Source organism: Haliotis rufescens, unplaced genomic scaffold, assembly GCF_023055435.1.
Source record: "Haliotis rufescens isolate VD_foot unplaced genomic scaffold, xgHalRufe1.0.p SCAF_32, whole genome shotgun sequence".
In the NCBI taxonomy this organism is placed as follows: Eukaryota; Metazoa; Mollusca; class Gastropoda; order Lepetellida; family Haliotidae; genus Haliotis; species Haliotis rufescens.
In genome coordinates this window covers 4,807,682-4,822,929 of record NW_025964024.1, presented here as the reverse complement: position 1 = coordinate 4,822,929, position 15,248 = coordinate 4,807,682, and the positions used below count along the sequence as shown (strand labels likewise).

Genomic DNA, 15,248 nt, shown 5'->3' with positions numbered 1-15,248 from the left:
AGCAGACCCACGCTGTATAGAATGTATTCAGTTGACTTTGTGAGGGGCTATTTACTTGTACTGTGCACCTGGCGAGCTCGTGCAGGTCGCGCGGAGGGAACGCGCATGACGCATAGCACGCGACAAACCGTCACTTTTTTAAGACAACATATTTGGGACGAAGATGAGTAATCGCTTCGTTTTAAAACTAGTGTGTGTTGTGTTCTTTCAAATGTGGGAGAGTGCACCAAACGTTTGTAAATATATTTATACTTTGCCATGATTTTAATAAATTCCTTCTACTAATATGAAAGTGCCACTTGAACTGTTCATTGCAACCAATACTACCAACAGGAGCGTGTGAGTTAAACGTTCGTCTTTTCGGCCCGCGGATGCGGGTATTACGCCCGAGCAATAACGTCGCACTCAGCAATATTCCAGTTACATGAAAAATGTAAATAATGGATTCAGAACCAGACAAACTACTGATTGATAATATGTTCAACGTCCCACGACGCGCCATCGGGGTACGACGGCATGCATCAACCAAGTCCCCAAGCCATAATTTCGCCTCTTATGACCAGCATAGGTTGCTGGGGACCTATTCTGACCCGTAATCCCATCGGAAGTGGTTGTAGTTTAGAGGTAGCAGTGGACTAGGCCCTGTCGTGGTAGCGTGTGGTCTTGTAGCAATGTTTCAGCAATGCCAAGGTCTTTTGGACGAGGGGTCAGTCGTCTATGTTGCCGCAATTCGTTGTGCAGAGTTGCGACAGTTAGGCACGCCAGAAACCTATGATTGTGGGTTCAAATCCCGGTCCGCACCGATTGTGTTTCTAGGTTTGTCAGCACCATACCCGTGCTCGTGTGTTTCACCGAAGTGGTAAACGTCTGAGACCTGCCTCACTTCGGGCTTTCCTCCCACATCAAGCTGACACACCGTGATATAAATGGAGTACTGTTAAAAGCGGCGATAACCCAACTCACTCACTCACTCACTCACTCCTTGAAAATTCACTCGTAATACACGTCACAGGAAGGCCGCTCACGTGACGTGTCGAGTTCACGAGGCAGCAGTCCTGTCACCGAGGCGGGTTGATGTATTTTACGAATGCTTCAACCACTTAGTGAAAATTTAGAGGCACTTCATCGCCGATATTTATTTGTTGACTAAAAATTCATTTTCAAAATATTTAATGGTCCGTATTCGACGTAATAAGCGCCCCGCTCTAATAAGCGCCCACGGCGATATTTGCTAATATATTGGCTAGTGAACAATCCCAATTAGCACCCCTGCCGATTGATCAATGTACACAAGACTTATTTATTCGTGTATAATACGCACTCGTGTGTTATATGTCTCTTAATTATGGGCAATTAAATATTTATTCGTGTATAATACGCACTCGTGTGTTACATGTCTCTTAATTATGGGCAATTAAATTCTGGAAAAAATATATCTGTCGTATATAAACATTTCAGGCTGTCAGCATAAACCACGAAATTTACGGTCTTTCAACTCTGTTTCAAAACTGTTTTTTCCCCCACCAAAATTATATTCTAATAAGAGCCAAATATTCTAATTTTGAGATCGCCCTATGCGCTTATTGCATCGAAAACAGTATTGTCTTTATTTCTTTAAAGATTGGTCAACGCTCTAACTATGTACATAGTCAAATATAGTTGCAAAGATAGTTCTGGTTCCCGCCTGTGCGTATTTTTCTCTTTCTTTCAAAATGCCACGAGTTTATCAACAATTCATACATTTATGAATGTAAATTTGAAAATATAATTTTCGTAAAATCACATTTGAAAAACAAATATTTGAAATCTGGTCGAATAAGAAACAGAAAACAATAATCTATGTTGTTTTTTAAATAAATAAACATATCGTAACTGGTTCCATGGCATTTAGGGCGGTCGGGTAGCCTAGTGGTTAAAGCGTTAGCTCGTCACGCCGTAAACCCGGGTTCGATTCCCGACATGGGTACAATGTGTGAATCCCATTTCTGGTGTTCCCCGCCGTGATATTGCTGGAATATTGCTAAAAGCGGCGTAAAACCATACTCACTCACTCACTCCATGGCATTTGATCGGCTAATCAAGCAATTCTTTTAACGTTTATGTTTCCATAAACCGAGATGAATATAGGCTATACCTACTAGTTTCTTGACTATTGTTGATAGGGTGGGCGGTACTTGGCTTGTATTATTTTAGGTGTCACTAATTTCGTATTGTCGAGAAGATATTTACACTGTGCCCACGGGGTTTTACGTTTATATCTCCATAAACCTAATTTTTAAATAACAGCACTATAAAACATTTAAACACGTAAAACCATACTCACTCACTCACTCACTATTGATGAGCAAAGCGATTATCTACATTAATAGTCATATATTTATATCGGAGTTAACCAATACCGGCGTAACAAGAAGCCAAATCTTGCATTTGGGTTAACAAATATTCTAAGTATATGGCACTGGCCAATCATCAACGAGACAAAAAAGGCACATACATTAATCCCCAACCCAACTATCATCACGCAAGTCTCTTCAACATTAAGCCAGGCAGAGTAACCTCCCTTATTTGACCGGTTCATCATGCTTGGCTATTTGTTGTCAGTCTAGTTTTAGTTTGAACTGAAGGGATTTCAGATATTTGTGTATGTTAATAGCGTGTTTCGTTGACATTGATATCCATAAATGAATAATCGTAAATATGTATCTGGATATCACGTGATGGGATGAGATGTAGGCGGGATAATGGAATTAAATTCTCTGCTGGATCAATCAGTGTTGTTTATGATACCAAGGAAGCAGAAGGTATATAAACTGCCGGGCAAAAGAAAGTATACACTTGAAAACTGGACTTGATTGAACAATTAAAAACGTTCTCAAAACATTACTAGGCTGAAAAGAATCGCCGTAAACTGTAAACTGCAACATTAGTGCCCAAAACAAAACTATTCTAACAATATCAAATACATCACAATCAAAAACCATTTCGTGTTTTTCTAATGTTATATTTGGGATAACACTTTCTTAGTAAAGTAGAGATTCTAGTACTTTGGGGGGTGGAGGCCAACAACGACCACTTGAAAATATTTGACAACGATAAATATGGAAAACAGAAAACCCACTTCGTTGTGTTTCAAGTGGGTATGATGGCTTTGAAAGCCCTACTGGAACAACACTGTTGAAGAGGACAGAACAACAAGAGTTATTTCCCTTAGTCTACGATTTTAGCAGAAACCCAATCTCATTAAAATCATACCTGAGTTCTCGCTACCGCTAAACAAAGTTAGCGGAAGCGAGAACAAAGATCTGATTTTAATGAGATTGGCAGAAACCTTCACAACAAAAACGTGGTGATTATCTTGTATCACCAAAGCCAACTAACTATTGCTATTTAAAGTTTTGAAACTGAAATCTTGAATCTGGTGGAACTTAGGTTTGAATTATTATTTTTTAAAGTCTCACTCCAACACTGGTTACACTGAAATTTGAGCAATATCGGGTTATGTACGATAATACCTTTTGAGGATATAAACTTGTTCTTCCTTTGCGGACGAATAATAAATATATTGTGACCTATCTGTCCATTTAAGGAAAGCGTATGTACCAGCTTGACAACTATAGTTTAATACAACACATGGATATCTGAGCGCATGTTTCTTTATCGTAGTTTACACATTAGCCGATTTAGAAAGCAAAACAAATAAATATTATTATTATTATTACTACACACGCGGGTATTCATTCAAAATCAATGTTTTCCACATACATAGCGTGACTCCAATGCTATGCTGATCTATGAAGAACGTTTTAAATATACGATGCGAGCAAATTAAAATCTAGGTCGTTCTGATGAATGTCATTTATTAGCTTAAAAAGCCCCATTTCTCACGATTTAAGAAAGATGTATCTTAAACATAAATCCCAACATACATCGATCTATTTTTTTTACTGGCGTCCCCAAAAGAAGAATGTGTTCTAAACACAGTAAACTTCGGTTATAACGAACTCAAGGGGCCACTAAAGTAAGTTCGTTTTGCCAAGTTTCTTTTCTATGCAAATGAGGAGAGGTCTTTGGTCCTGTTAACACCGTGAAATATTGTCAACTATGTATCCCAAATTGTAAGATACATTTTTGTATTTTTGAAATTGGTCTATATCCCGCACTGCAAGTATGTACAAAAGGCCTGTATCATATACCTACCGGAGTAAAAGACTGATGATAAGGGACCAATTTTCGAACTCAGTCTTGACAAGTATCTCTCAAATAGGCATGGACAATTTCATATATGTAATTTCCGTAGCTTCTGAGAAAACGTGTCCCCATTTCACACAGTATGTAGAGTTGAAAAGCATGGAACCCGTGAAGATCCAGGGTAGAATAGGTCTTCAGCAACCCATGCTTGCTGTAAAAGGCGACTAACGGGATCGGGTGGTCAGGCTCGCTGACATGGTTGATGCATGTCTTCGTATCCCAATTGCGTGGATCGATGCTCATGTCAATCACTGGATTGTCTTGTCCAGGCTCCATTATTAAGACCGCCGTCATGTGGCTGGAATATTGCTGAGTGCCGCGTTAATCAACAAATAAACATAACAAAGAAAAGCGTGGAGCAAGGGCCATAACTCTGCAAACAATGAATGTACGACACTAATTTTCGAACTTATTTCAGATCATGGCGAGTAACATGAGTGTGTAAAATTTAATTTCTCTAACTTGGAATACTTTTTGAGATTTGTCCACATTGAGAAACGGACGGATGGACAGACGGACGAACTCCGTTCCTGCATCCCAGCCTTACCAAGAAATAGTTCTTTAAGCATCAGCAATGTTTCAAAGCCTATATCAGTCAGAAACCACATACTCCCAACTGATAATGATCTGTGAGACTCCACCAGTAAACACAAATCCACAAGCAAATGACAATACAAATGGCGTTCTTTACAAAAGCATTTATTCAAACATATTGTACAAATTTGTATATTATAAAAACAATGCATGATCGAAACTGCTTATTCGGGGGTGGTGGTTGGGTGTACAAGTGTGGCTTGGGTTAAAATGGACAATGGTTTAGTTAAGTCCAGCTGCTGGTTCAGATCATGGCAGAAGCCTTGAAACAAAATCTTCAAATGTATTTACTGATGGAATATTCAACATCATATCGTTACATCAGAATTATTATAAAGCTTTCTCTTTATGTCGAAAAAGAAAATTTTACATTTAATACTAGTTGGTTAATGGTTATCAGTTACTTAAAAATATTGTCCTTACTGAGGGACAAACCAAACAATATTCTGGTAGGTGGGGGTGCTAGTCCTGGGATTGTGTTTAGTGACTACTATATTTTCAGCTAGAGCTGCAAAACCAGATGGGTTTTTTAAAAATTAAAACTTTATTTATTTTTTTTAAAAACACCTTCCAACAATGTAATTTTTGTGGACGACAATTTATTTTTTCTCTCAACAGAGTGAGGCATTATGATTTTCTTTTCAAACATTTTCTGGGACAATTTATTTTGTTCAAAAAATCCCAACCCCCTCCAGAATATGAGATGCTCAGTCCCTTACTAACATGGAGAAACACTCCTGAACATCATACCTCAAACAATTAAAAGTAACTTTAAAATATTAGTTTGTTAGGAATACAGGTTACACATACCCTGCACATACATGATATATACTAAAGGTGACTAGACTCACAACACCTGTTGTAAGTTAAAGCTTGTGATAGATTGGTGTCTGGAGGGATGGGGTGAGGGGAGGGGAGGCGAGGGGAGGGGAAGTTGGGTTTAGGAACAAGGGTCTTATGTTACATGCATTATTACCCTGTCTCCTGCGCTTTGTGGCTTTGGAGACACAGAAACATCACTGCAAAAACACAAAATTAATCCTTCATTACATGTGATACGATTTTATTTCTTATGTTTCAAAAATGTTTCTGAGGCGATCATATGTTGTGGACCATCTCTAACTAAAATTGCATGATCAGCATAACATACAGATATCTGTACAATTGTTAAGAACACTTGAAGTAAAATTACTGAAGAACTTTGAGTCGCAGATTTCACGTCTTAAAATACACTTAAAATAAGATCACTTCAAAAATTAAAGTACAAAATTAAAGTCACTTTTCATTTTCAGAAATCGAAAATAGACAAGGTAATACAATATACTTTACAGTTTGAAATAAAAGCAAATTTTGTTCAACGCAGAAATTAAAGCTCAAAGGCAGATTTTGAATTCTTCACAATGTAATCTATGACTAAATGTTCCCTCAGTTGGTATAAACAAGGCCTGTCAGCCCCCGACACAGACATATGGTACTGTCAGGGTGACAGATTGACATGTCACCAACATGTCACTCATGTCCATAGCATGACAGGACATGACAAAGTAGCAAAACAGTTTCAATTGCTTCTCGAGTAAGACAATATTGAGTACTATATTTGAGGAAAAACTGACATCACTGATCATGTGATCAATATGAAGGAAACAGAACCTTATCTTCTACCAGTGAATTATTCTTTTGTTTAAAACAGGAGATAAGTTTATGTGTATATTAAATACTGGTAATTGTTACAATAAAATTAATTTCACTTTAAAAACAGTTTATGTTAATATCCTGAACAAAAAACGTTGGGGATCATGGACATTTTGGGGCATATTTTTTGTAGTGAAGACAGAGCACACATTTTCAAAAACATATCCCCAATAATTCACGATCCCTAATGTTGTTTGCTCAGTAAACAAAAATTGTTATAAGATTTAAAGATAATTTAGTCTGTCCATAAATCAAGACCAATGTGGCCTAGATCTATTAATTTACATATTAAATGGTTATATATAATTTAAACACAAGACTTAACTAACAAATCTGACATTTACACTTAAGAATTTACAAACAACAAGGAAAGACAGGCACTGTTAAGTAGAACAAGATCTAGGCTTATCCTGACAATACCACTCAGAGATGCCATCTTGTCCTTGGGGACTGACCCTGACCTTCTCCAACACTGTGACCTTGACATGATGATGAGTGATGAAGGATGGGTAATTATTGAATGACAATGCATTATTTACAATCAGGTTAGGCAAATATCAAAGACAAATAAGATCTTTATTCTTCAATTAACAACTGTGTTCAAGATTGGTGTTTTGTCAAAAGACAAGAGTAACAAGACAGTGTGTATGACGCATGGCATGACCGTATGTCGCATGGCATGACCGTATGACAGCAAAAGCCGTATGAATTTATTGCCCAGCATTAATCACAACAAATTTGTTAACAAAATTGATTAGGCACTCTTTGTCTCAGTGAGGTCTTAATACGAAACATTCTTCACATACCAATATTTGATGGTTTCGGTTTTCTGCTAAAATAACAATGAAACATTTCCAAGCATAAAAATATATTATTGTTTTGATAGTGTTATGTTGAACTCTACTGTCATATATTGCAAGACAGTTCAAGAAGAGCATGAAATGTCACCCAGGTTCACAGTTCAGGTGACGACATATAACAAGTTTCAAACTTCTCAATCATAAAATTCAATAAATGTATTCAAACATTTCCATGTAGCAAATGTTCAAAATATATTTCATCTTCATATCATATAACAAGTTTCAAAATCTTAAATTTAAAATACAATAAATGTACGTGATTACTTCATGCTGTTAAAGTGTAAAAAAATATTCAGTTCATTATCGTTATATCATGCTAAGGTGCTATTATGTATGTATATTATAGAAGAATAATTTATTGCTCAAGATATCGAGTTGCCACAATGGTCTAAAAACTTCAAATACTTTTTCACCTTTTGTCATAAACTACAAACATTATATTTAACACTGTAACCGTGGAGGGAATATCCTGGACATCTAAAGAATAGTAGAAAGGCACACAAAAGAATTACACGAGATGGCAGGGAAAACATTAGTGAGGGCAGTAGAATGCCGAATTATCAAATTGCATATATATCTTATATATTTAATGGGTTTTGCTCGAACAGGAAACCGTGTTCATGACAACATGCATATAAATAGAACTATTTAACAAAGCCTGTTTGGTGTTTGGTACCTGACACTAAGTAGATGCTGTCTTGAGACGTACAATATGTTTAAGGCACATGCAACCACCTAGTGGTCGGATCTTTAGTGGACGTTCGGAGATATATATGGCTATGAATAAATAGTTATCTTGTAATTTGACATGAAACATATGTATACACACAGACAGTAAGAAAATATAGGTTTCAGTTGATGGAGATGTGAGGTGATGGGCAATATACAGTGAAAAACTTGTGTCGTAACAATGAGTTGTCTACCCTTATGGCAGTTCTTTTAGTGGTCTGCCCATTGGACAGAGCTCTGAAAGAGTTGTCTGCCCACTGGACTGTGCTCTGAAAGAGTTGTCTGCCCATTGGACAGTGCTCTGAAAGAGTTGTCTGCCTTTGTATAAGCAGCACTAGATTGACTACTGCAGCAGTGTATCTTAATGCCAGTTTAGCATTCAACAAATCAACCAAATGTCATTCTTCAAAAGATTTGCGTAATACTGTTTGGACGTTTCTTCTTAAAGCAGTTTATAATGCTCAGAAATAATTTGGATGCCTTGATGATGAATCAACAACGGGGAAATACTGAACAAAATAAATTCGAACTAAATCTCAAACAGTATCCAGTTGTGTCCTAAAAAACACGTTTACAGTACATTACTAGTAAAATCCAAACAAACGGTTTTCATCATAATCTGATGTAATCACCAAGGCATGCTAACAAAAGACTCGGGCAACTACAGGAGCTGGTGTTGAAGTGGAACGGTCTGGACAGACATTCTGCAGTGTGGTGTGAATCGTTCCAAGTAAACCTCGACCAGTGATGGAGAATGTTCGCACATATCCATGTCAGTCTGTCCGATGAAAGTAGCACTTGGTCGTTCCACTTCAGAATTGGGCATCAGCAACTACACACTCACAACTATCAGCAACGAAACATAACAAAACAAATCACAAGAAATCGGTTCCAACTTCTTCTCCTACAAGAAAGAATCTACCACAAAAGTGTTTTGCAACTACTGCAGTCTGTACTAATCATTTGGCAACCATAAGCACTATTGCGTCTAAGAAGACTCTCTAGACGAGATCGACCAATCACGGACAAGCTGTGGCATAAGCTCTGTCCTGATTGGTACATGTTCTTGCTCATTGAATATAATCCCGTATCACACAGCCAGACGAATCCAGCAGATCTATGCACCAAGAGGATAAGGTCTTGCATGATAAAGGCACATGATGTGTTCCGAGCTTCACCAGAGTGTTTGATGCGGTGTTTCCGATGACCCGGCGTACTTCCTTCACAAACACAGCTCTTATTGCTTCAATGGTGAATGAGGGGACAATATATAATGTTTGTATCGAGTCTGTTTCCCCACGAATGCTGGCTAGTCTTTGACAAGCTTGTAGATGTGATGTTGGGCTCCATGTTCACTTGTCGACACCTCGAACACGTTGGCAATACACAGAAGACACTCCTGTGTGTCACGATTGGTAACCACCTGTAAAGAAAAACACAAATTTGTTAATCCAAATATATTTTTCACATTCTATTTTAATGAAGTTAGTATGGCATGGCTGAGAATATCATTCAGGACTAGAAAACAATCATGCATTCACCTCGAGACATTAGCTCCAAGGCGATCTTCTGGATGTCTGATATTTTCTATGTTAACATTAACAGGCATTAAACACTCACATTCCCCGCAAATATGACATGCCTGGTTGTGCGGAGCACTAACACCATTTTCAATCTAAGTCAAAGTCATTGGGGGGAACTTGAAAAAAAAAATCAATTAAAAAAAATAATCCCAAACTATCAAAAGGCACCAGTTAACCACTAGACCTATCTTTGTGCTAAGTTTGGTTAAGATATCTTTTTGAGTTCTGCTCTGTAAATGAAACGTGACTTGACAGCACCCATTCGTGGCGGGGGATAATAACCAACACCAGTGGATACCAGTTAGTGCAGATATTCACAGCAAGACAGAGACTTGAACACAGACATGGATCAACAAGAGCACTATCTACTGGTCCACCTCAGCCCTCGAAGTAGCGGCCATTTTGGTGGCCAAATGCGACATAAATCAATGATTGCCGACCTAAATTTATGAACTGCTCGCCACTTGGCTACCTAAAATTAACATAACTGGTGACAATATCTGTTGGCTCCTAATACCTTAGATTTGACTAAAATATTCATGTTTTGAGCCGCTTGGCTCCCCAACATAAAAAACAAACTTAGAGGGCTGCACTTATTTCACAGTACAGTAAACTACAGAATAACGAACTTCAAGGGACCACTATTTTTAGTTCGTAATAACGATAGTTCGTCGTAAGCATTTCAAGTGTTGCATATGATATAATATACAGCAAATGGCCAAGACACAAAAAAAAGTTTGTTATATCCGTCAGTTCATGAGGCTACAAAAAATATTAGTCTTGGTTCTCAGGCACCGCCTGCATCATCATAATGTCCGCCGCATGTTTTGTTCTTATAACCATTTCCCCCAAAAATTAAAAAATCCCAGTACTTAAAAAAAAAAAAAAGCGATCCAATATAGCACGTACTTACTTCCCTTTACATGCACACTGCTTTACTGCGCATCTAGTGTTATGGTCATGGCGGCAATAGGAGTTTGTATGCTTGTTTATGTAGAAAGGCCCTTTCCCAGGTTGATGGTACACAACTGTTCATTTGGTTACATACTAGTTTGAACAAGCCAAAAAATAAAAAAAGCAAAATACACCGCACACATGCACTATATTTTCAAAAGTCACTGCCTGAGAACCAATTCTTTTAATTTTTAAAAAGTTCGTAATAAACAGTTTCCTGTACAAGGAGACATCTACCAACCTGTAGAATAGTGAAGTTTTCCAGAACACTGTTCATCATGTACTTCTCCGGCAGGTGCTTCAGTTTGTGAATAAAGTTGATCATGTATTCGCACATCGGGGAACGATGGATTCTATACACGAATCGCCCATTCTCAAACCGAGGATACTCCGTCTGAAAATAACGCCACATTACAAAGATTTCGACATTCATACCATGGAGCAGCATTAAACTGTAAGTAGAAACATTGCTTAATGGAAGTATTGTTGTAGATGGCGTACTGTCATGGCTGAATCAGTGTAGGTACTCAGCTACAATACTAGGGCTGTCTCTGTGATCGAGTGAGTGAGTATGCTCTTATGTCGCATTAAGCATTATTCCAGCAATATCACAGCAGGGGACACCAGGATAAGCTTCGTTCCCTTACAGGAAATCGAACCTGTGCCTTTGGCGTCACAAGTGAACACACTAACCACAAGGCCATCTCACCGCCCCTTTCGTGTCTCGAAATTCGGACAAAAACGGACAATTCAAACAGTTTTATGGTTTCCGTGACCATCATATTTTCTATGATAACTGATGGAATAAAACACAAACAAAATAGACAAAGAAACAAAGCACACATTGTCAAGTGCCATGGAGACAACAATTACCTAAGTTGAACAAACACTGAAGAACAATTTAGTTAAAATTATACCTGCTACCATCTTGAAGACAAAACACCACAGCGGTAGAAACTAACATTTTTAGTCTACTAGTCCTTATCATGATAATATATAGCAAAACCCTTAAAAATGGCAAATTTCTACAAGTCAGTGTTTTTTGTGTTTTTTTTTGGTCTGTTGTTTAACGCCGCACATATTCCAGCTATATGACGGCGGTCTGTAAATAATCAGGTCTGGACCAGACAGTCCAGTGATTGACATCATGAGCATCGATCTATGCAATTGGGATCAATGACATGTATCAACCAAGTGTAATCGCCTTTTACGGCAAGAATGGGTTGCTGAAGACCTATTCTACCCTGGAATATTCACTGGTCACAAGTCACTATGATACCTTAGCTATTGGGCAGTTGGGCAAGAACAACAGGACTAGTGCTTCTAACGCAGCACCAGATTTCACTTGGATGACACTCACCTCCACTTTTTCCACGACCTGCTTCCCGAAAGAACACACTTTGGTGGACACCTGTATCGTCATGTTCTCGGTGCTCTCGTACCTGGAACAACACCACTCATGTTACACAAACATAACTAGCAACAGTACCATTAACTCACAAGCCAATATATCAATATAAAAAATATCGTCATATTATCTTAAAACATGCTTTGACTGAAAGCATAGATATGTGACCGTCTTAACAAGTACTTCTTGAACCTAAGCAAACAGGCAACCATCTCGTTCCAACCTAACCTTTAATCAACGAGCTATTATCGATATGTTAATGTACAGAGTATCTTTTTCAAGAAGAAGCATGAAATACTCACATCCCTTGCCAATATCACTATTTTTAGTTTAAGGTCAAAGTTGTTGCCATGGAAACTCGAAATTTGAAAAAAAATAAAATAATAATAAAAAAAATTCCCTAACTATCAAAAGGCACCAGTTTACCATTAGACCTATCTATGTGCCAAGTTTGGTTAAGATATCTGTCAAGGTTTTTGAGTTCTGCTCCGGAAACGAAGCTTGAAGGACGGACAGTCAGCACCCATTTCCCCCAGTGCGGGGGATAATGATGAATATTGATAAACAACTTACTGGCTTGTCACTCCATAGAAAGCCCCGGCCTCATCCTGCACATTGGTGTTGATATCAGCCTGCAGACAGAAAACACATGTCACGTCATGGCAACTAGGAGAATCTGACACTCACAACTTTTGTAACAAATAAACTTAATATCTATCAAGTGAGGTGAAATGGTGTTTAACACTGCGTTCAAATTATTGCACTTATATAGAGATGTGTATGCAGGTGTGCGTTTGTGCATCTGTTTGTACTGGTTCCAACAGTATACAGACTTGTTATATCCCCTTAATGCCAAACTCCGGGGAGGGTAACAAGAAGTACCATCTTTTAACATCTGTTATGATAAGGACAGGGATCGAAAATGACATTCCACTCTCCAGGGAGAAGCCCTATCCACTACACCACAGAGGGGGGCCATGATCAATTAGTTAGAGCAAGTCAATGCTGGTACACCATCAAAGTCATCAATATTTCAGCTAATCCACAGAAGTCTGTAAATAGTAGGAAGACATGCAATCAGTAGAATCCTAAGTAGGACTTGTATTATTTGGAGACCATCACAGGCAGATATACTGACCCAGAATTTAACGAGGAAGAAGGATTGTTGGGGGCCCTTATCATACAGCTCTTTGAGGCCGCCCTTCTTCTCAGGGAACTTGTCGTAGATCTGGCGGATGTCGACAGCCTGGAGCAGCAACAGTTCAAGTCAACAACATTTCAAACAAACAAAGGCCAAATATAAGCACTGATATACTGCTTCATATCAACTAGGCCTTGTACTCTTCACAACAAAAGGTTCAAGCGCTACAAAAAAGTTCCAGTGATAACTGTTACTTCCTCTTGGTTATTATTGGGTGAGTGAGTGAGTATGGTTTTATGCCGCTTTTAGCAATATTCCAGCAATATCACGGCAGGGGGCACCAGAAATGGGCTTCACACATTGTACCCATGTCGGGAATCGAACCCGGGTCTGTGGCGTGACGAGCGAACGCTTTAACCACTAGGCTACCTGACCGCCCCTATTATTGAGGTGAGGAGAAATAGGGTTTAGCAGTTTAACATGAACACCCCACTCAGACACAGGATACTGACTCTGAGCCGACCAGTCATTGGTTTAGCCCTGCCAGACAGGGTAACAACAAGTACCATCTTTAAACATCTTTTGGTATGACGCTGCTGGGGATCGAAACCCGGACCTTCCGTGCGGATGCTCACCACTGGACCACAGAGGCAGTCTCTCATGAGAAGGTCCCTATATAGAGTGCTTACAGACAATCAAGATCAGGATATGACTCACCTCCAGGAGTGGATCGTTGTAGCCAGCATTTGACCCGATGTGGACGAACAGGTGCTTGTGGTACTGTGGACAAACAAACATATCTGTATACACCTCTTGTAGGCTTGATACCGTATCCATAAATTACTGAAGATTGGTCTCTCTTTGAGTAGCAAATAACTTGACAATCACCAGCACTGTCCAATACTGAGAGTGAGACAAGGAACGAATGAAAATACAGATTTCACTTTGAGGTTGGAAGTTTCGGGGTAGCCTGCTAATTGCAATCAGGGCTGGAGAAGAAAAATCAAAGACTACTTTTGTTTGTTTATTTGTTGTTTAACACGGCACTCAGCAATATTCCAGCCATTTGGCGGTGGTCAAAATAATCGAGTCTGGACCAGACAATCCAGTGGCTGACACTGGTCTATTATGCCTGGATTACTGAAGACTTTATTGTGCGAAGTACGTACTGAATCAGGATCTCGCTGTTGTTCTAGGAAGGCAGAGAACTCCACCAATCGGAGCTTGGGCCCTGCTATTGACCTCCCTTGCCACGCTGGAGACACGTCACCGGGTATCGAGGACTGGAGCTTGGAGTCGATTCCGTAGCCCGAGGAACTAAACGGTTTTACACTGCAAGACAAAGTATCAATCATCAACCCATGAATTGTATACATACTAACAACCAAATTGTAGAACCATATCCATTCTAAATTTTTAACATTTCTCCAAAAATTCAGAAAATTGAATTTAACATTTCTGGTCTTTTCATCCTTTTTCTTCAATATGCTTCAGGCCATATAAGGGATGACTTTAAAATAGGTTGCCAAAAGTACAATATGGTGTAAGACTAAGAAATAATCTCAACCAAGACATGATTATAGAAACTACTTGAAAGAAGTTAAGGAACACCTCACTTATGCCATGCCATGCCATATTAATAGTGAAATGAAAGAATCGGGTGTTGCTTAACTTCTTTTGAGTAGTATACATATATAATTTGAGCAGTGTACTTACTCTCCTTGAGGTGTGATGCCAGGCTGCCAGAACTGTCAACAGAAGAGGAAATGTTTACTCACAATCATCACATCTAAGTCAATCTAGTTACAGTGATCCCTCGCTACAACGCTAATTGATAAGCGTTATAGACGATATTGGAGTACTGTCAACAGAACACGACGTATCAACTTACAATTATCTGTGTGTAGACATGGGAAAACTGATTATCATAATGTATGTTTAAAGAAAGCAAATGCCAATTTGCCAAATGAACTCTGCAAAAAATACATTCAAAGAGCTGAGGACAGAGTTGATTGTGGATTTGAACTTTTTTTTATTGT

General features: G+C 38.7%; 1 protein-coding gene across 3 annotated transcripts in view; it reads right to left on the bottom strand.

The window, feature by feature from the left end:
• Positions 1 to 4,931: 4,931 nt before the first annotated feature.
• The window catches only part of LOC124147663 (transcriptional enhancer factor TEF-1-like), a 30,982-nt gene continuing 20,665 nt past the window's right edge, over positions 4,932 to 15,248 (bottom strand). For all 3 annotated transcript variants that reach the window (XM_046518356.2, XM_046518355.2, XM_046518354.2), the window contains exons 5-12: positions 14,926 to 14,957; positions 14,379 to 14,541; positions 13,927 to 13,989; positions 13,207 to 13,314; positions 12,642 to 12,700; positions 12,021 to 12,102; positions 10,902 to 11,054; positions 4,932 to 9,546 (exon numbers count right to left, since the gene is read on the bottom strand). In XM_046518356.2, coding sequence (XP_046374312.1) covers positions 9,433 to 9,546; positions 10,902 to 11,054; positions 12,021 to 12,102; positions 12,642 to 12,700; positions 13,207 to 13,314; positions 13,927 to 13,989; positions 14,379 to 14,541; positions 14,926 to 14,957 — 774 coding nt within the window. In that variant the 3' untranslated portion in view covers positions 4,932 to 9,432. The remainder of the gene's footprint in view (positions 9,547 to 10,901; positions 11,055 to 12,020; positions 12,103 to 12,641; positions 12,701 to 13,206; positions 13,315 to 13,926; positions 13,990 to 14,378; positions 14,542 to 14,925; positions 14,958 to 15,248) is intronic.